The sequence below is a fragment of the Condylura cristata genome, unplaced genomic scaffold, assembly GCF_000260355.1.
Source record: "Condylura cristata isolate star-nosed mole 26May11 unplaced genomic scaffold, ConCri1.0 scaffold00008, whole genome shotgun sequence".
Taxonomy (NCBI): domain Eukaryota; kingdom Metazoa; phylum Chordata; class Mammalia; order Eulipotyphla; family Talpidae; genus Condylura; species Condylura cristata.
Genome location: NW_004567109.1, coordinates 35,819,433 through 35,842,387, shown reverse-complemented (window position 1 = coordinate 35,842,387; position 22,955 = coordinate 35,819,433). Strand labels below are relative to the sequence as shown.

At 38.1% G+C, this 22,955-nt stretch overlaps 1 protein-coding gene across 1 annotated transcript in view; it reads right to left on the bottom strand.

Moving 5' to 3' along the window:
• INADL (InaD-like (Drosophila)) overlaps positions 1-22,955 on the bottom strand; it is a 250,541-nt gene that overhangs the window by 20,835 nt on the left and 206,751 nt on the right. Inside the window, exons 35-40 of the mRNA XM_012722487.1 lie at positions 15,904-15,987; positions 10,655-10,848; positions 8,110-8,257; positions 6,952-7,038; positions 3,656-3,761; positions 2,599-2,636 (exon numbers count right to left, since the gene is read on the bottom strand). Of these exons, the coding sequence (XP_012577941.1) occupies positions 2,599-2,636; positions 3,656-3,761; positions 6,952-7,038; positions 8,110-8,257; positions 10,655-10,848; positions 15,904-15,987 (657 nt within the window). The remainder of the gene's footprint in view (positions 1-2,598; positions 2,637-3,655; positions 3,762-6,951; positions 7,039-8,109; positions 8,258-10,654; positions 10,849-15,903; positions 15,988-22,955) is intronic.

Here is a 22,955-nt window from a genome sequence, read left to right as displayed (position 1 = left end):
TAACCTCTTAGCGCCTCCATTTGTGCATAAAATGAAAAGAACACCACCTATATTACAGTGTTGGTTTAAAGACTGAGATACAGTGAAGACCTGGCCCACAGAAAAGGCTCAATAAAAGGCGATGTAGGAGTAAAAAAAAAAAAAACACCGAAAAAACAAAAAACCAAACCCTATGCTACTGCTCAGTTTAGTGGCCAATTTTGATGCAGACTTGGCAAGTATGTTCTCATATGGTGTTTATGATTAAGCTGCCATACATATCATGCTCTTCTGGGTGTGAACAAACACACTTGGCTCTAAAATAGCTGTATGACTGCATTAAAACAAAGGATTTTAGAGGCCACCCACTGTAATAACAATAGAGCCTGGAGAGAGAAGTCACATGTGACTGACACCATGCCCTGTGTGACAACGTAAGGCAACATGGTCCTGCTGGAAGAGTTTGGCTCTTGTCCAGCTTGGTCCCACATTGCTATCACAGAACTAATATTTTAAAAATCACTAAAGAAAAAAAATGACAGTTTCCAGTTTCAGTATGGTGGTCTGTGTACCCGACTCCCCCCCCAACCCCCACTGATGAAAACGAGAAACTCTTGTCAAAATACCAAAACAACTACCAGGGGCCATTGAAAAGTCTAAGAAACCTAAATGGTGGTGGAGAGCCAAAACTTGGAGAAATGACAACAAAGGATGACTGGATTTTTTCTTTATCCTGAGGGTGAGATGTGGGTGGAAACTGATTAAAACTGATGGAAACTCCCATCTTTCCAACCGGAGGAACCAGGAGAAGGAGTCCTTGTGGCTGGGGAGTCAGGGGAGAGACTGGAGGCGAGGAAAATATTCTTAACTCAGCAAGTGGACCCATGGGATTCTCAGGCTCAGAGTGTGGGACAGACCCAGACTATAGATCTGACTTGAGATCTGAACCACCACACAGAAAAGGAGAGAGAGAACTTGCAGCTGAAGTTCACTGGGTTGACTGCCTGTGAAAGCATAAACATCGACATTCCTTGGAGTCTACACAGCATGACACCCAGGAAGGCCAGGATGGAATCCTAAATTACCTGACATGCAGAGAACCAGAGAAATGTAACTGATTTTCTAGAGTTCATTTAAAATACACAGGAGAGTAGAGGCAAACATTTGCTAACCCCTCTAGTCAGAGATAGTTTATTTGCTGTTTTCCAAAGTATTTGTGTCTAGCTTATATTTGCTAAATGCATCAACCTGAAATCTGCATGCAAAATGGCAAAATGTGTTTCATGATGAAGTTTCTGCTTGGACCATGTGTGAGAAAGAATGGGAGGAAGGAACAGATCTTTATTGTTTTCAAGTCTGTAAAAACAAATGACTGAAATGACTAAGGAAACAAGATAGTATTTTATAAATTTGGAATGAGGAGAAATTTATGGAGTAGTTAGTTTGGCTTTGTTCAAATCTATCACAATGCTTCCTCAATAAATCCATAATTGTGTACATGCTGGTATATTTAACTTCCCCATCATAGAAACATCGGAGTTGCCACTCTGGTAGAAAACTATTAGGATCACATGCAGCAGATTTAGTCAAACCTGAGGCCAAAGTAATGAATGCCACTTCTTAGACATTCATGATGCACTGGCTCCTATGTCAAGTTCATTACATGCAATACCTCATTTAATCTACACAACAATATTTATTTTGGAAGGTAAAATATGTTATCATGCCAATTCTCTAGATAAGAAAAATAGAGTTAAGTAGTTTATCCAAGGTCAGAGAGCTAATAAGTGCTAGAGCACTTTCAGACCCAGCTAAGATTATCCCCAGGGAACTCAGCTATGTTGGGCCACTTTATTGCATTTGAACTATGACTACAATAGAGCCTTTTTTTCCTCCCACTACTCTGGAATCCTAAATTAAATGATTAATGTGATCAAAATAGATGCCTACTTTCTAATATTCTGGATATCATACAGGAGTTTGAAAATTAGGCCTTGACAAATTTGTGAAACGAATGCATCATACAATCTCCTTAGAAGAGCAATTTAGCAGTATGTATAAAAGCCTCTAATAATAAACATTGCTTTTGATGCCACAATTTCACTTCTAGGAGTTAATCTTGAGGAAATAACCCATAATATGGGTAAAAATACATATATATATATAAACATATTTGGCTATAAAAGACAGCAGAAGTTGAGAATTATACTGTTTAATAAGAGGAAGCTGGTTAAGAAAATCAGTGTATTTGTAACATGGAATTCTGTGTACAGAATTCAGTAAAAATTGTGCTATATAGGTAGTCAAAAATACTTAGCTTGGTTATAAGTTCATGCTTTAAAGTGGAAAAGGCCAAGATAATAACACTTTTTGTTTTCTAAAACTTAAATGCACAAAGATAGTGGTGGGACATACCCAAAAGTGATTAGTGGTCATTTCTGTGCTCTGTTGTATTTTTCTGTCAGTTTATGTTGGTTTGCTAGATCATATATTTACCTCAGTAACTTGAAAGAGAACACTAGCAATCCAAGAAATTTATTCGGGGTGGGGGGCACGGATGTACATTTTATGTAGATCCAACACACACCAAAAAAGAAAACAGCAAAATAACCGACTTACCCTGATTATCTCAACAGTCCTGGGTCCCATATCTGTGCCTATAAATAAAGAAGCAGTACAATTAACTTTTTTAAATTAAGAGAGAATGTATTTACAGTGTAACGTTGCCCCATGAAATGGTATCATTTCCTAGGCTTTCAGGAGAGAATACTGAACAAGCAGGCATGGCATCCTTTCTTAAAATCAAGCGGGCAGCCCTTGATAGGGGCTATGTGTTCTGTTGTAAAAAAGTTCTTTGTGTTTGAGATAGATATGGCCATAACCATTTGGTCTGACAAAAGCTGATGGACTAGCCTTAACTGCCTAGAATATGGTGATTAAATGGATGGGAGGATGAGCCATTTTTGTTTCACTATACATTTCTCTGCCTTATTCAAAGATAACCTTGTATCCAAGGAAAGATTTAGAAAGACCCGTTGCCCTCCCCATTTGCAATGATACCTGCACTTCTGACCTTCTTGAGTGGCCTGCACTTTTAAAATTCCCTCATTCTAAGTAGCTTTACATTATGAAGCACTTAAGATTTTTACTTTTCTGTTTTTCATATGATTTGTGTCAAGTTAAAGGCACATTTCAAAAATCAATCTCTATGGCTTTTCTTCCTTTAGAACAGGTCTTGCAGAAAGCGAGGGGCTTAAAAAATATTTCAGTGGAAGGTAGAAAGATTATTACAATTTTAATGTTAATAGAAATTGGTGATTATCAGGATGGTTTTGCTGAAGGTGTATCCAAGTAATACCTAAAATTTTTTTTAAGGTCTATTTTTTCTTTACTTATTTTGTATAGAAGAACTGGAGTACAGACCAGAGGTGTGAAGGGTGGGAAGATTCACCAGAGGCAGAATGGGGAGCAGAGGCAGAATGGGGAGCAGAACAGGCAGACGGACTGAAATACACTGATGAGGGGAGAAGAACAAGCAGACGGACTGAAATACACTGATTGAGGAGAGAAGCAGGGAGACAGGAGAGGTCTCCTGTGCCTTGTGGTTCAGTTCCCTGGCTGGGATTGAATTTAGGCAGCTGAGACTTAACCTCTGTGTCACCAGGGAGGCCCCTACCTGAATTTTGGGGGGAAGAATCTGAAGCTCTTTTTGTGCCCACCAAGTTTTGCAAGCTGTTGATGACGGGAGCAATGGAGGGAGGAAAGTTGCTGTGGTGACTCGCCTGAAAGGAAACCCAGTGGTGAGCTGTGTGCAAACACTGACTTAAACATCCATACTTTGGGCTTTAGTTACTGAGCAGCCAAAACTATGTAATAGAAAGAGGTCAAAAAAGAAAGCAAAAATCACCATACTCCTTCTTACCAAGTGAACACAATCCCATTTAACATTTTCCCCATTTCTTTCTCCATTATTTTATTATATATGGCTTCAATTCTCAAGGCAGAAAACAGAATAACTTAAGCATTTCTTGCTCCACATAAAGTCAGAATCCTTTTCCTTGGTTGTCACATTGTGTTTATATATGACCAGTTAATGGACTATGTGTCACGGGACTGCAGTCAATGTTTACTCCCTCATTAGCCAAATCACATGATATGTTTTGCTACAATTACAAGAAAATCCTTAACCGAAACTTGACCAAAGCAGCAAATATCAAGGGAGTATGTTATTTTAGGAATATGCTAAAAGTTTTTTTCCTCAAAGATTTTAAGATAATAATTTAGCCCCATCTACCATTACTGCCCTCTTGTTCTTAAACATGCCAGCAATAACAAATAATTCTTGCCACCAAATTACGGAGGCTATCCCTACTTGCTTCAAAAATTATAATAAATCGAAGACCACAACTATCACTGGATAAATTACAATTTGATCCATTTCCTTAGTTCTATGACACAAATTGTTTAATATTTTAACTTCCTTAAGTATAAGATTCTCAAATATACACAAAATTGAAAGTATTATACATCAGACTCCCATATTTATTATACCTAGATTCCACAATGTTTTATGATATCTATCACATAGCCATTCACCTATTAAGTTTTTAAAAATTCATTTCAAGTAAGTTACAGACACCTAAATATTTCATAATGGATAAGGAGTATTTTTATTTTTTCCCTGAAAGGATAAGATTTAAATCAATGGTGCTATAGTGATAACCATCCAGAATTGAGGCGACGGTAGCATAACAATATTAGTATATTAGAACTTTTGCCTAAGAAAACCTCAGAACAATGCATTTGCCCAGGCCTGTATAAATATGAACTTTGCCTGGCCGTGTTTCCTCAGTTATCTGAGGAAAAGATATCTCAAGTGTTTTCTTCCAGTGCATACTTTCCTATGCAGAATAGAGAGTGCTTTCCTGGCTGGTGGTGAAGACATTTAAAAAAAGATGCTTGTTGGGCTGTAGACTAGAAGATTTCTTGGTCTTTCCGTAGGCCAACTTAACAAGTTAAAATTCTCCTTGGTTCTCAAATAAAGGAAACTGCCACCCTATTTTACAATTTTCCAAAAAATCTGTCCCCTCGAAAGATCTCATCACTTTAAACAGATTGAATTGAAAATGTCTGGGAATGGTATATCTTGTTTTTCATCTGGGTCATGAGCTGGTCTTACTCTTCACAGCTGGCTACAAGCCTTCTTCGAATTAGGCAAAAATCAGCATATATATATATATATATATATACACACACACACACATATACATATATATATATATACACACATATATATACACACACATGTTACATATGGACACATAAATATATAACATAGGTTTTCTTAAAGCTGAATAAATTCTATCATTCAAAATAAAAATTCTATGCAGGAATATTTGCTACTTCGTCCCAGGTTTCTAAAATATGATCACATTCATCAGGTAGATTGTAATAATGTTTCCTGGAAAGAATGACAGAGTTTCTAAATTTGTTTCTCTGTTTGACTTGAGCATGAACTTTATTAATCACTAGGAGGCTCATATACACTTCTCAAGAAGGACAGGAATCCAGTTCTCCCCACCTCACCTATCATTCCAAAATATTCTTCAAACACTGGAATTCCTTTATCCTTATGTGCCTTTGCATATGCCTGTCTGGGATGAGTTTGCTCTTTCAACCTATAAACTCCTTTTGGCATAAAAACCAATGGAAAGTCCTTTGTGAAGTTCCTCCATACTCTCTAGGAGAAATGTTTCTTTTTTAGTATTGTTCATTCTGTACCCTAACTTTCTGTGTACAGTGAAGCTTTAATCAAATACTCAACTAATGAATATTCTACTAAGAAAGAAGTTGAGGCCACTATTTTGCATCTCAAGTTCTCATTGTTGACATGTCTGGTTGGAATCATTACCGAGTCTTCACTCCTGAATCACACTATAGCACTGTCCTAGCACATATGATATTTGCGTCTAAAACATAAGCCGGAAATGTCAAAAAAAAAAAAAAGTTCCAGACTCAAGATATATCTTTGACTTGCTTGACTGCTTTGGGGATTCTCTGTGTCAGACAATCTGTGATCGTTTTTGGACAATGGTATTTTGTCTTACCTATTTTTAAAACACAAATGAGGCAAAGAAGACAGCTAGAAACATTCTAGAAGCACTGATTTGCTAACCCCAAAATCAGAGCAAAGGTCTTGGGGAGGTTTTCAGCCTAAGGCAAGCAGGGAGGGGACCAGAGTAATGATTTAGCCTCAAAACAGTCTTTTTTTTTTAACATCAAAGGGGACTAGTGGGCCCCATATAAGTTTCTATATTTTCATTATGTACCAAAAGGGACTAAATGTATCGTCTACCATTCTGGTTTTACCTATAATTACAATGAAAAAAAAAATACAGTGAAATGTACTTTTTTTTGTAAAGAACGGCACTTACATCAGCCTTACAAATAAACATAAGATGTTTGCTAACTCACAAAATATCACCCATTAAGACCTCCCTCCCACAGGAGAAACCCCCACACTTCGTTCTCTTAAGAATATACAATTAATTGCCCTCAGCATGTGTGAGTGGCTATTCACAAGTTAACTTTATAGTAATATTTAATTGAATGAATAGAACAATGTTGTGCTAATGAGGGTCAAATTGCCACCAGATGTTGCTTTTTTCTGTTTTTTTTTTTTTTAAACAAACACAGCTGTGTACATGCAGGCATAGGCAATATAGAACAAATAGTGGAGGAGAAAAGTCCTAAGAAACATTTGTAGGCAATAAAGGAGAGAAAAACCTCAGGATTAATGAATTTCCATCCCACCTTTCATTTTTATTTCAGATACATTAAAACATACTGGGTTTGGTATTGTGAATATGCTCTATATTACATATTATTTTCAAACAATCATTTATGAAATGGGCAGGTTTCTCCCCGTGGGGGCAGGTTAGTGAGTCAGCCTGACGGGAAGTCATCAACAACCTGACTGTTCTGTGATGTCTTTCTTGACGCGGTCCAGGAGCCAGCTCGGAGTCTTCCAATCTCTAGCTGTACAAGCCCCTGTGCACACTTGGGAAGACAAGAAAAGAACAGAAGTGGAAAACAGTAGCATTTAAGACCTAGATTATCATAGCAGAGCCACTACTCACCTCTCATATTGTACAGGCTCTGACTGTAAAAATTGCAAATGGGTGATGAAAACAATAGGCAAAAAGGAAACCCAGTAACAACAACAACAAAAATCACACAACGTAAAAAAGTGTTTGATTCAATGTCATTTCTTTCATGACTTCTTTAACCATTTTGGAAGGGCACATTTTAATTTTATTTCTTACTTTTCCCTTGTGATAAAAGTGTTCATGAGCAGTAAAATGATCAAGAAAAGAAGAAAAAAAAATCAAACAGAGATAATCTGCAAATACAAATCCTCTCCTGAACAATAACTAATGACTGGTTGTCTCTAGTCAGAAATCAGGATTTTAAACAAACACAGTTCGTTTTTCTTGGCCAAAGCTCCATGGCTATTTGTGAGACAGAATAAAAGTACCTGGGTACAGGTGAATGGAAAATTAAAGAATTTTTATTAATCAATTTCTTCTAAGGGATTTAGGGCCCCTGTGGCAGAGACACTTGGGTGGGAATTTTGAATGTTAGCATCTCTCCAGCTTCAGTGACAGGCAGCTGTGTGGTAGGAAAACCACTGAAGCGGAGCTTTGTGATCTTGGCCTTGACATTCTATTTTTCAGACTTATGAAATAGAAGAATTGGTTTAGATAACCTTTAATATTCCTTCAATAGTAGCTGGCCTTGATAAATCCATAATTGTATGCTTCCTGACGTAGCCTTAGACAGAAGAGGATAATTCTGCAATTCTAGCAGAGCTGTTTCCATCACTGCTTTTAGAGGCCAACTGTACACACTTGAAGTTTTACATGTATGAAAAGTTAGCTATAGAATTCCCAAAGTAGGGTTTCTTTTTTTTTTTAAAGCTGGTCTGATCATTTACAATAACCAGAAATTAGATCTCTAATAAGAAACTAGAGCGGGTGTAAAATTTAACCCATTTTATCATCAAGCTGGATCAAATCCATTCCCACTAGACGTTGTGCCAGGTAGGCAGAAAGCAGGCTAAGAACTCACCTTGAGGACAGTGGCCACAGTCTCCTGTGAGGCGCTTCTCATGTCCTCCCCATTCACAGATAAGATCTGATCTCCCTGAATCAATCTCCCATCCAGGTCTGCAGCGCCACCTTTCACGATGTCAGAAATAAACACGCCACTTCCATTTCTGTGAACATCATAAAGCAGTGGGTATTGGCACAGCTTAGTTAGTATCTTTTTAAACTCTGCTATTACTGACATTCTAAATGGATGCAATAAGTTTCAGATTCTGAAGGACTCTGCAAAACCATTGACCCAGTAATAGCCAGTCATTTTTCAAATGATAAGCCTCAGAGTGCTTGCCTCTTAAATATATAGTTTGTGCCTATTAGTCCTGTCTATTGTAATATTCACTTTTATTGGCTCAAGGACAAATTTTCTGCAAGAGGATAATTTTAATAAGTGAAATGAAAATTCACTTTTAAAAGTTGAGTTGAATGCTTTTAAAATGCACACTTAGAGATCAATTATTAATATCCTATCTATTTCTAGTCCCTTTCTCACTCTTCCTTTTCCTATTTTTATTGCATTAAGACTTTGATTATATTTATTTGCTTGACAAATAAAAGTCTGGCTCAGAATTCAAGAGGTTAAAAAGGGAACCTTAAAAAGTTGCCTTGACATTTCAGTTTGCTAGTTCCCAAGTTTCCTACTCAGAGGTAATCAATGCCAGCCAATTCTTGCATACTTTTAAGGGACAGTCTATGCATTACAGAAACAAATGCATGTGTGTATACTACACAGGTATGTTAAAGGACATACATGCACATACATTATTTTTCCTCTCCAGTTTCGTTTTCTTTAATTCTGCTTTTTTCACTTAATACACCTTAGTTTTTATTAGCACTTGGAACTTTTCCATTGTTTTTATGGCTGCTTACTATTCTATAAGTGTTCCTTAACTTCACTTATCAGTAAACTACTGATAGCTTTCTTTAGTTGTGGCAAACAACATGCAATAAGTAACATAACTGCAAACATATCTTTAGGATAAGTTCCTAGTAGTGGAATTGTTTGTCAAAGAAATTTGAATTTTGAGAGCTACACATTTGGTTTTTTACAAAGGAACACTATGCCGGGGAACGCAAAATTCCTAACAAATGCAATCTGAAATACTGGTGCTATACAAAATTACTTCATTAGTTCATGACACAATGAAGTAAAAGCCATTATTCTAAGAAGAATCTTCCAGGCATATGTATGTATCACAAGGAAGTAAACTTTGACCTGGGCTCTGTTAGTTTGCTCTGCCCCCAGATGTGTGTTAATTCAGTTTAGGAAATGAGCATCAGCTTTTTTGTTTTGTAGTGCGTTTTCAGAGTGATGGCTTTATGGTGATGAAATAAAAATGAGGTCATGACAGCACAGTGCTTGGCACAAAAATAGTGTTCAAAAATTCTGGCAAATACTTTCATTGTAGTAACTGCTTGGTCTCCTGGGAAAAACTAGTTGGCTTCTGACCATAGTTCTGTGAGGGCACATGTAAAACCAACTTGAATTCTCACAAAGAAGATGACTGATACTATGAGGAAGAGTTAACTAAAAAGCACAGTCCTGCTTTAGAACAAATGCATATAAAATATTTAAACCAGTAAATCATACAAGTTGGACTTACAGCTTCAAGATATTACATACTCCTTTAATTTTCTGCAAGAGATATTCACTAATATTCTGAAACAATTACTTGAAATCCCATCATATGGGTAACACCTCAAAAGACCAGCTTAGCTACCAAGATCTAAATTTTGGGTGTAAGCTCTTATTTTGGGGATATATTTTTAAAAAAGGTTTGTTTAAATATAGAAGAACTGGAGTACAGGCCAGAGGTGTGGGGGTTGAGAGGATCCACCAGAGAAAGAGTGAGGAATACAAGATTGACTGAAACACACTGCTGAGGGGAGCAGCAGGGACAGAAAGGTCTGCTGTGCCATGTGGGTCACCTCTCTGGTTGGGGATCGAACTTGTGCCTCAGTGGCTTCAGATAGCTTCAGAGTGCTGTGCTTTAACCCCTTGAGTCATCACGGAGGGCCTGGGATATGCTTTTTAATAGGAAACTACTCAACTAGCTTTAGTACTATAACATGAAATTAGCATGATATGTGGTTAACCTAACATTGCATAAATTCCTCTCTTGATGGAGCAATTTCTTGGGTATGGTTGCTTTAATTAACCCCTGCTGCCTATGGTCCAAGTGAATCCAAGTTGAAAGAACATTGCTGACTCCATTTTTATTCTATAAGAGAATAAAATCTGAATAGCCTGGGTTGACTGGGTTTAGAGTTCTGTGTTGATGGGGCACTTTTTTGGGATAAGATCTTGCTCAGAAATGGGCACTTTTTGGGGGTAAGACCTTGCTTAGAAATGTGACTTAAGCAGTTTAAATATTCCTAAGTATGTGAATTAAAGAAATTCTACCATTAGTTGACACTGGACTTTACCTTTCAGTGTTGATAGGCACTAGCCTATAGAACTTGATTGGAAGGAAAATGTCTCATCGATTTTGAATAACACAGCATTTCTTTACCGTTTCCCAACGATGCTGAGACCCAATCCTCGGCCAGCCTTCTTCTGCAGATCCACAGGGAAGATGTCCAAGTTCTCCTCGTCCCTGTAGTGTGCCTCATCTCTATACACCACCAGTCGCACTTTTTGGGGAGTCTGCCTCAGGGCTGTGATGGCTTCTTCGTGGCTGGCACTCCTCAGGTCCACCCCATTGACCTGGAACAATGAGCAAAGAGAGATGGGAGCTGACAGCACAGGCTTCTCCACTGCTCTGACTACTAGAGTGCCTCAATCTGATCAGTGAGAAACTGCTAGAAATTTCCAGCCATTTCCAGTATACACAGGTTATGACCACTCATAATCCCAGCTGCTTCAATACAAAGAGGTGTTCTCTCACAACATCCCTCAACCCCAAATGACAGAGCGAGGTTCATATAATGCCTGTTTAAGTAGCTGTGAACTTGACTAGGAATAAAGATGGGAGACTAACTGGCTCATTAGATGGCGGTCAAAAGGAAAAGTTAACTTACTGGATTTAACACTCACTCTTAAATTTTTTTAAAATTTATTTTAAAAAGAGATTTATTTATTTATGTATATGAGAACTGGGGTACAGGCCAGAGGTGTGAGGGAAGTGACAGGATTTACCAGAGATGGAGTAGGGAGCAGAACAGCTGGGTCTACTGAAATACAGTGCTGAGGGGAACAGTGAGTGAGACAGGAGAAGTCTGCGGTGCCATGTGGGTTGGTTCCCTGGCAGGTTGGGGGATCAAACTCTTGCTGCAGTGGCTGGTAATAACATTCTTTTTTTTATTTTTTTCCCCATCTCAATTGTAGTCCCCGCAGTAATGGCTGACATCACAACCATAGGAAAGGAAATGGGACCAGTATTTCCAACAGTGTCAAAGACCACCTGAAGTTCTCTTGCTTGAATCTGCACCATAGTGAGCAGATAGAACACACACTAGACAGCAAACTGACCTGGAAATAGCTCTGGCTCTGCTTCTGGCAAGTTCAGGTAAATCTGGGCAAGTTGTATAACATCTGTGTACCTGTTTCCTTTTCTGTTAAACAGAGATCATAGCTAACATCTTTATTTTTACTTATTAAATACTTATACTTGTGTACTAGCTCTTGATGAATATTTGCTCATTAAATCTTTATTTTTAGTCTCCTAAATAGATGTTGTTACCATTTTTTTTTAAAGATTATTTATTTATACATACAGAACTGGGGTACAGGCCAGAGAAGCAGGGGTGGTGAGAGGCTTCACCAGAGACAGAGTGGGGAGCAGAACAGGCAGATCAATGAAGTACACTGCTGAGGGGAGCAGTGGGCGCGTCAGGAGAGGTCTGCCACACCATGTGGTCGCCTCCAGGGCAGGCGGGAATCGAACTCATGCAGAAGTGGCTTTAGATTCTCAGTGCAGAGCTTTAACCGGCTGCGCCACCAGGGAGGGCCAATGTTGTTACCGTTTTTTAAAAAAAGATGAGGAAACTGAGGCATGGAGTGGTTAAGTGACATGACCAAAGCTACAGACTATCAGGTGGAGGAGCTGAGATTTGAATCAGACTTTCTGATCATTCTGTCCTACAACCTGATCTTACAATGGATTGAACTGGATTCTCCAACCACAGAGTACTGATGTTGGTAAGTGAATCTGACACAAAGGAGAAGTTGAGAGGCAGAGCTGTCCCAGGCTCAAAAGTCACTTCCTCCAGGTCAACGCTGGAAAGAGCAACATCATACATAACCTAGGCTGTGGCCAGATGACTAGCGAATCAAGGATTTCCTCAAGATGCTGACTCCATTTGATGCTCAGGTCTGGCCCTGTGTCTGGAGGAGGTCAAATTTATCTGCGAACTTCCATACCTTCATTTTACAATGAAGGGTCAGTGCAAATCTTTTCCAATTCTAACATCCCAAAGTGAAAGGCCCGTAGCATAACGAATGGTGACAGAAATGGGAGAGGACTAAGCCTTGGAGAAGATGACACTGAGCTATTACTTAATACAAATTCTGTAAGTCAAAAAAGCACTTTTTTAAAAGCCTACTTTTCAAGCTTTTACTTTCCCCTGGTATGTTTTGGTGGCCTTGTGTATTTTCAGGGTAACTATAAATAAGAGTGGTTTAGAACATGGGATTTGATCAAGATGGATTTCAGTTGGAGCCAATGTTCTTACTCTACAAAACGTTACCTAAGTTATTCAGGTTCAACTTGAGCATGTCTCTTATGAACTAGAGAGAGCAAGAATACTCTCTACTCAGTGTTGTATGGATTAAAGGAAATAAACCCTCTTACACATTTGGCACAGGGTTTGGTACAGAGTAAAGCTCAATATAAGCTGAAGCTGATATTTTACAAGGGGTTGAGATAAGTGTGTTTAGTGCTGCTATATTTCAACACTGACATTCACCTGAGGTCCAGGAATACATTCTCATCTGTGGAGGGACTCACAGAACAAAGGGGGAAAACCGTGTCTCTAGAAAATGTGGTCTGAGCTGATTATTTTCCTGTATTCCAATAGATGGCACACAAGACCACTTCTGTTACTCAACTGAAAATAAAGTTACATTCATGGACTGAAGGTGAAGTACCTAAGTTTTTAGGTTTCTTTTTGAAAGGCCCTAATGATTATGATTTTAATTTACAATACTGTCATTATACTCTAATACCACAAAAAACAATTTGTACTAAATTTCAGCATCGAGAGATCTGCTGAAATCAAAGTGATTTCCTTCCAAATCTGCATTTTTCATTTCTTCCTCTGGTTACCAACAGGCGCCACTAAATGCACCCACGACTCTAAAAGAAATAGTGCTGCGTGGCTAGAACACTGTGGAGTGATATATTACCTAAGTGTCTTGCAGAAGCACTACATGCATTAGTTAGAACACTGATTGTGTGTGTGGGGGGGGGGAGTGGGGGAAGGTTGGGGTGATAATAACAGGGTCCCTGATTGGGAAGAAGAGCCATAGTAAGATCCAGTTTTCTATGGGACATCCTTTGTGTAGGATGAGCATGTGGGAGAAGTGTATGAGCCATTGTTTGAGAAGGAAAGAATAACCAACATAGGGTAGCAGTTTCCATTATTTTATTCCACGAGGAAAATAAGGCATTAACCCTATTTTTCTCTCCCCACTTGCACAAAAAATAGAAAGCAATAATAGGAGGAAGGGTAGGGTAAGGGTAAGCACTGACCCTAAAAGGGCAATCACAAAGTAGGCAGTTCTTGGCACTCATAAATGTCCCCATGCTAAAGAAATATTTGAGTGCAACTTTTAAGCAAAATCTGGCTTGTCCCAATTTTAACACCAGCTTAGTGATAAAACTATAGATGGCCATCTTTCTTGATGCAGGGGATGCTCAATAGCAGGAAAAAAGCTGGCAAAGCACTGACTTAGGGTTGCCTTGTTACAGGTGTCAACATGCACAACTGAAGTCAGCCTGTCTTCTTCTCAGGGCAACGTGCAGGCCACAAGCTGATTATGCATCATTATGTACCTGTACACAGAGAACACACTCAGAACAAGACCACTGTGGGGCCTGAAACAACTTACAAAGCAAACTTGTTACTTGACCAAGGTGAGAGTTCTATTGCTTAGCTACCAAGTAATATGCTTTTATGGACCAGAATCTGTCTAGGGTAAGAGAAGATCTTGGCCATCTCTACTGAGTAGTGTATTAGGTCTATATTGGGTTTTATAATTTGGCTAGATGCAGAGAAATGGTTTATTTGACCTTTCAAATTTTCCTTCCACTTAAAACAAGTTAGCTTTCTTCATGCCAACTTGTCCTGAGTGTTCTCTTATACATGAATAGGCTTTATAGAAGACAGAAGAGGGCCTATCCAAAACAAATAGTTAAATTTTTTTATGCCAAAGTATATTGTTTCAAAATAAACTATTCATATTTAAGTGTAAAATTTATCCTGTGAATGTATGTGACTTTATACATGTACAACACAAGATAATGCACACAGTAGATTTAGTTTTAGTTTAGTTTTAAGACTATTACAGAGTATTTTGTGGGTGTAAATATGTGAGAATAAAGCATGTATGAAACTATATTTATTTGAATATTCAATCTACTTACCTTCTGAAGCCAATTATAACACTTGTTAATTAGAAAATCTAGGGAGAACTCGCTTCTCCCTAAATCTCCTGATCACTAGAAAAATGGTGTGTATGCTAAAGTACTCAGGCCAATTCCCAAGAGGCCTCACTTATTTTTCTAACCTTATATATTTGTACCTTAATGAATGTACTGGGAATATGTCCTAATCCAATGATGAAGCACAGTAAAGGCTACAGAGAAATCCTATAACTTGCCCTGAATTTAATTTGCAGTCAACCTGACCTCTCCTTTAACTCCTTCTTGCCTTAATTTTCTGCCCTCAATTATATCTTTGGTTTCATCTTGGGAGGCAGAAATAAACCACTGAAGGGAAAAATAAAATTCTATGATGTCATTCAGAATGTGCTATATTAAAGCTGCAAAGCAAAAATGCACATGCCCGCCATAAAATCTTAACTATTCAATTAAATTCATCCAATGAAAGAAATAAATGTTGCCTAAAGGTTTCACACCATTGAAAAAGCTCTTTAGTTCCACCTACCAGAACGCCTGGCGTTGACTTCTCATTCATCCGTTCCCTAGTTTAGACATTGCCTGCCTTGGCACTTTTTAAAAGGCTTTAACACCTTTGCTAAATGAGAGTCAATTTGAAAGAGGCAAGTTAAGCATTTCAATTTTCAAAATGTGCTATTTACCACCTAAAGGGAGAAGAGTCTACATTTCCACCCACTAGAAAACAAAGATGGTAAAGCATGGACGTTTACTTGACATAAAGACTTAGTAGGTATAATAAAACAAAACTTAAAAAAGTCACAATGAAGTCTTTTAAATATCAGGTGTGTGGGTTTATGTGTATGAGTCTATATGGATGTGTTTTAGGAGGGAATTTAGTCAGTGTAATGAAGACACAAAAGAATCAAACTGTAGTACTACTTCATCTTTTTTGACATTACAGAATTTTAAGTTGTACTTTTCCTTTTAATAAGAGTTTTCACAGAAATTCAGGTTGATAATCTGTCATGATTCTAATTGTAGTAGTGTATGTTTTTAAAAAGGAATAAGGTAAATGTTTTGTTAAATGGGAGAGAAATGAGGATTGTGTAGAAAACAGTGGATAGATAAATTAGCTTTGTAGACCAAGGTCAGTAAAGGAATCATACTTAGTGGTATAAAATAGAATTCCTATCACATACCTCTAATATCTGGTCTCCAGCCCAAAGTCTTCCATCTCTGGCTGCTGCTCCTTCTTCATAGACTTCATGTATAACTATAGCATCCTGTAAAACAATTCTTAATTTTCAAAACTATAAATGCTTCCTTAAGCAAACAACCCAACTATAGATGAGATGACAAGTCCAGAATTGGTTATTTGCTATATGTCATATTTTATTTGACCTAAAGATAAACAATTTGTGGTAAGATACATTTAGAGGTATAATTTTTCTCAGGTTTATTATTTCATTCCTTTAGGACTAGCTTTGCCTAATATTTCAAGTTAAACTTCCTCCATATGTGTCACTGCTAACCCTATAGACATTGCTGCTGTGCATGAACCTGAGGTGACCTATGCGTCATTCTTATTTACATTTTATGGTGTATTTTGAAACATGATTTCAGCTATTTATTGGTCTTCAAGGATTGAGCATAGATGTGTGGCCTAGTGAAGGATGTTTGTCAGGCCCCATTACTTGGACAACGAAAGGAAAAGAAACTTGTGGCACCAACTGGCAACTGGAGCACAGAGCATGGAGTGGAAAGTGCATGAATGAACCTAAGTAGAAGACAGCCGTGGATTTGAATTCTAGCCCTACCATTATGTAACATTGGGCAACTTAATTCCTCTGAACTCAACACACTGCACTATGAGAACAGGACAGAATCCAAGGTAGGAAAGTTCTAGTTGGAGAAGTGTTTCACAGTTAGCGAATTAAAAAAAATTGTGGGCCCTCCTTGGTGGCACAACCGGTTAGGACACAGCACTGTAAGCAAGCTGCAGCTGCTTCAGTGTGAGTTTGATCACCGGCCCTGGAGGTGACCCCCATGGTGTGGCAGACCTCTCCTGACCTGTCCGCTGCTCCCCTTAGCAGTGTACTTTGTCGATCTGCCTGTTCTGCTCCCCACTCTGCCTCTAGTGAATCCTCTCACTGCCCCTGCACCTCTGGCTTGTACCCCATTTCTACATGCATAAATAAATAAATCTTAGAAAAAAATTTGTATTGCTTCAAATTAATATCCTTAAATATTTTATTATCATAAAAACATGAGCCAATGTAAAGGACTCACCCAATATCACAAGGTGACAAGCCAGAGGCAGAGGAGACACGTCTCCCACCTCAGGCCCTCAATCCCACTCCCCAGAGGAAACAGCCATTGACAGTTTTCTAAGGATTCTCCAGGCAATTTACATCTATACACCAAATTAGTTAGATTAGTTAGATTTTTCTGAGACTATTTTTTTTTCTGAGACTATTTTTAAGATATTCACTTGTGTTTATTTCCACTACTCCCTTCTCCCCCTTGACTCCTCATGTTGACCAAGCAGTCAAGCTCTGAAATTCCATGTCTCCGTGATTTTGTGGCAAGCAACCAGACTTCCCTGGCTCTTTTGGTTTCCATCAACTGAAGGGCACTGAAAAGACTGTGTTGAATAGAATATGACAGATGTATTGGGAGAGGAAAGAAAGTGGAGACAGAAGTATGTGGGTCCCATGAGAAGTGAGGACTTTGAGCCCTGCATGGCCTAGCACTCTCAGCACACACACAAATTGCAAGACTCTGCAGGCAGTGGTTCAAGTAAGGTGAACTCTAGGGACAGGGGATCCTACCTTGAAAGTCTTCCTTTGCCCCAAACACTAAGGGGTGAGGGTGGGGGGAGCTGGAAGCAACAGGCCTTCTGGATTTGAAGAGCTCATGGTCATGAATGAAAACTGATGATGAGGACCACATCACAAGGCCCTACCAATATCCGGGAGCTTTGTAGAGATATTGGAATCCCAAGAACTAATAAACCACCAAAATGACTGAGGTTGAATTCTGTCTTACTACAGAGGCACGGAGCCTCTTTTTAGAAAAAACCCAAATGAAACCTATGTCTTACAAGAAAAGCTCCTCTGTAGATTCTGGAATATGAACACAATAAAATAAGAGGTTTACAACCAGATAACCTATATGGAGTCCAAGTATCTTTCCAATAGTATATACTTCCCTTTTATCACCACCCAGTTTCTGAAAATATTCTTTTTTTTTTGAAAATATTCTTTATTATAGTAATTAGAGAGGTAGTGCCCAGAGCCAGAAAAGGCTCCTTGATCTAGACAATTTCCATGTTAGATTCTGTACCAGCAACAGATTTTAGACCATTCTTTGTTTAAACGCTGACTTATGAAATTTTCAGACCCAGGGAGTATTTACAGCCAAGAGTAAATCTGTTTCAGGGGAATGACTTTGAGGAAACTTGCTCTATCAGTGGATTGAGGTGACTCCAGCAATACCACCATGATGACAGCGAGGGACCTTTGTGAAGGAAAACACAGGGAGAAACTCACACATGTTCCTAGTAACACCCCATGCAATACTGATTTTCCACATTTGCTGCCAAACACCCCATCTTCACTGGATTTTACAGAGCTTAGTTTTTAGCATACATTTCACTGATCTTGGAACATTGGAAGAGTGAAATGAGAAAATTTTCTTTGTTCATATTCAAAGAGAAGAAAAAGGCACCGTGGAGTTTTTATTCTCTAAAAGTAGCCTGAATACAAAATTCTTAGATACTTTCTGGATGCCCAGTGAACTATCAAACATAAAAGAAAGATTCAGTTAATAGTCTCAAATAATGAACTTACTGCTGATGACCTATTTTTGTTTTATGAATCTTTCTGTATATTAAAAAAAACTCCACATGTATTTCTTTCCTTTTGCTTGACGTTTACTGTGATTTCTCTTAATGCTCTCAGTGAAAACAGAAGGGAAGACATGACACTCTGAAGTGTTAATAGAAAGAGGCCACATTCTTATTATGTGGCTTGGTGTGCTGAGTGTTCCATGAAGCTGTGGGGAGTGACGGGGTGAGGGGTAGGGACCAACAGTTAATTAGAAATGTGGGCCAGTGAGTTAAAAAAAAGAACTTATTTTTCAAAACTTACATACTTCATCATCTGAGAAAGATTAGCGAAAAGAAATATTGGATTGGGGACATTATGCCCATCTTTTTGACAAGGCAACATGAAGACTAGTTCCTCCTTGTTTTGAAAAATTATGATAAGAGGAATAATAGGTCACTCACAAAAGACTGCCCTTTATTGTTTTAAATATAAAATTTGCAGTGGATTACATGCACGATTCTTATCTCCTCACTGTATATCCCACATACTTGAATGAGCTGTCCAAGTAAAACTGTGCTAGCATAAAACTCTGAAGGATCTCTTTCCGATCAGCCCCTCCCTCCTATCTCAGCATATTTCAATAATATTCCCTCACCCTGCAATACCTTGGTGACTCTGTCTACCAACCCTGATGACTTCTAAAACTCTTCTAACCCGAAAGCAGCCTATTAATCATTTCCCTGTGGGTGGGTTGTTGGCTTACCCTGAGGAAAGGCTAGAGAGACAAATGATTATGAGTTTGGTCTCTGGAGTCAGACTTCTTAGTCCAAATTCTGGCCCTGCTACTTTTGGCCACAGGCCTTGGAAAGACTGTTAACTACTCCCAGGCTTTAGCTTCCTCCTTTTTATATAGTTTTAACAGTATTATCTACACATGCAGCTTTGTGCACAATGCCAGCACATACTAAGGAAACGATAACATCTCGTTTATTTAACATCTTTGTGCCAAAGATGCTCCATACTCCCCATTTGTCCCATTTAATCCTCATAACAACTAAGCAAGTTCAGTAATATTAATCTCATTTACAGCTGGGGAAACAGACGCCGATTTGAACCATGTCTTTGCAGCTTCTAAGGAGGAGATGAAATTCTGACTTGGGACCATTTAACACCAAGGTTTGTGTTCCAACCATTGTAGCAAATTTGGCATCTGTTTTGAGTATTTTGTTTTGTGCTTATGTAAAAACTAACTTTGTATTTTCCATATGGCATCAATTCTATTGAAATACTGTCTCCTCAGCTCCATGGCAAAAGCCTTGAGGGCACGAACTGATCATTTTATAGAGTGAACACAAAGATAACATGTGGAAGTGGAAACTGAAACCTTTGGCTTAACCATGTGGGGTGAAGATCTATGGCTCCCACTTGCTAGTGTTACTTTATGATTAGGAGTTTGTACTACACAAAGTTTGTGGGTAGACTTCTTTCCAAGCCAATATGGAGTCTGTCTCTTAACTCCACTTGTTATTCTTTGTCTCTTTCCTTCCTTACAACTTTTCAGTTCTATTTTTGTTCTATTTTTGTGTACCCTTATTATCCATTGAACACATTTTTTTTTCTATTGGAGTGGATAAAAATAGCAGGATAATAGATACAAGTGATAATATTAGAAATAAAAAGGTTTTCAGTTCAGTAAAATAGTTTCTCCTAATTAATGAATGGCAGACTTGAGAATCATTTATAGATGACCAAGACAGATGTGTAAATATAATTTCCTCTTGATATTTGTGTGATTTCCACAAAGACAATGGAAATTTAAGCAAGATGACCTGTTTAATTATTACCTCAGACAAGACCAACAATTTCCCTTTGGATATTCTCTACTCATATGTCAGCCCTAGTGTTGAAGTTTTCAAATGTTGGGTTTCTTATAGTCAAAAGGGTTAGGTTTGATTTCAGAAAAACAGGAAAAGTCTTGCTTAAAAACTCTTTCCAATCTGTATCTGAGGCATATTTGACTGAGGAGAATATTCTAGAAATAGGGATAATATTTAAAAAAAGAAGTAACTGTCTAATTCATCATACTATTGAAAGAACTATGACTCTAATGTCTCTATTCTAAAAAGAACAAGTATGTATGTTTCATTAATTTCCACAGAGATAATATATGTACACTGCACTAGACTCAAAATAGTATATACTAAAAAGTTTCTGTCTAGCATTTGTCCACCAGTCACACAATTTCCCTAACTAGAGACAAACAATATTAGTTTCCTGTTTTTATGGAGATAGTCTATATTTCTATATTGGCAAAGCTGAAGGGCACCACATGCTTGAGGGTAATGCCCTCCATTATTTTTAATCTGTCACTCCTTTGTTTCATGAATTTTACTTGAGCTAGCCAGGTATCATGCCTTCTATTAACTATTCTCTGCTTCTTCTCTAATCAACACCTCTTGGGTCACCAATATATCTCAGTAGGACTGATCTTACCATGGTGCCACCACTTCTTGTTCATTACCCTAAGTCCTGTACCATCTACCTCAGTTCAGGATGAGGGCCACTTCTAATTTCTCCTGGTATTCTGGGGCCAATTCTGAGTAGACATTCCTTAAATGCTTGCCAAATGATTATCAAGAAATTGGTTTGAGACACAAAAAGGCATCAAAATAATTCAGAAAGAGAATGCTGGTAGGGTTAGTATGTCACAGTCTTACCTAAATCCTAAATTCCTGATAGTCAATTATTAGAATATACAACCAAAATACTTATCACACACAGACATTAAATTCACCTGAATTTCCAGAGCATTTACTTTAGCTAAGAGAGCAGTTTAATGGAGCCATGTATAAGGGACTTAATTATCACTGAGCTCCACAAAGATCACAAACTCCTCCATGGGTATATAAGCTCTGAATTGCTGGGAGAGAATTTCACAAGATGCAGTAAAGCATCTTTAGACAGAGTTAAAGTCATCAGACAGTTCAGCTCATCAATCACCATATTCTTTGCTGTTCAAGCTGCCAACAGATAGACAAAGTAACTCATAAACACACCAATCACTCAGCAAAAGGCAATCTTATTGTTGTCACAATAGGCCTATAACACTTAAAGAGGCCATGTGTTAGAAAATTTAACTAAGGGTCTCTTATGGATTAAAGGGCAGCAACGAACACCAGTGTGTGGATGAACTATTTCCACAGAACAAGATTTCTAGATGTTCATTGGGTTAGCAAGCAAGTGAGGACAAAACTTTGATAAAGAATTATATGGTTGTTATTGCTATATAGGAATATAGATTGTTTAATTTTATTACTTGTAGGTATGTTTTACTTCAGTTGGATCACTGCAGAGTTAAACCTAATTATTGTGAAACTCATAAAAGCCCCATTGCCCACTGCTCCCGCCCTCTCTCTCTTTCTCTCATACACCCACACACCCTAAGAGACATTTTAACTACAGAAAGTTTTACAATAAATTTTACAGTTAGGTAGAAAACATATTTATCAATGATCCAAAAAAGTGTTATATCTTATTTCCCTGACTTAAGGGAAAAATCCCTTATGAGAAAGACCCACGAAAACCAAAAGAATTATTAAAAGTATCGTATATAAAATGGACATTTCCTCCCTTCCTCTGGGAAAAATCCATGGTTCAGATCTGTGATCTTAAGAGTATTTCAATGCCCATTTGAAATATTTTCAGTTCTCTCTGTGTCTGTCACTGCTTAGAAAGCATCTACAGACACGTCAGAAACATTTCCCACATAGTAGGCCACTTTCTTAGCAGGAAGGACAAACCAATGAGGACTGATAGTACAGTGGCGTTACGTAAAAACTACATCCAGGTCTTTCTGGAAAACACACGTAGGTGTATGAACGAGTCACTGATTTGTGATTTCTATGATCGTTACAGTTTAAACAGAAAGTGCTGGGTTCAAAGTGTTAAAGTCTATCTCGCTTTGATCAAAGTTGGTAAGAACCCAGGACTGAGAAGGAGGGGAGTTACCCTCTCTGACAGCTCTGCCAATGGCCAACTTTGCAAGTAGTTCTACAGGGACTCTCAGTTCATGATACTTCACACCATTGGTCAAGGACAGAGTCTAAGGACATGGCTTTGAAGCCAGTGGCATGGCTCTAGAAGTTTAGAGAACTATGAACCTATACTTTGTGAAAGTGAAGCAGAGAAAGACATTTTATACAGATGCTTAGGAATAGATCTTTTAATTGGCAGAGCAGAAGTCCTACTTCCACAGACTGAGAGAGATCAGAACCATATGGTGCTCACCACACTGATCTCCTAAGCATCTCAGAAGAGGTCAGACGTCAAGTACTCTCCATAAACCTCTGCTATGAAGGTACAAAAGAGTCTATATATATATATATATATATATATATATATATATGCTAATCTCCATTTAC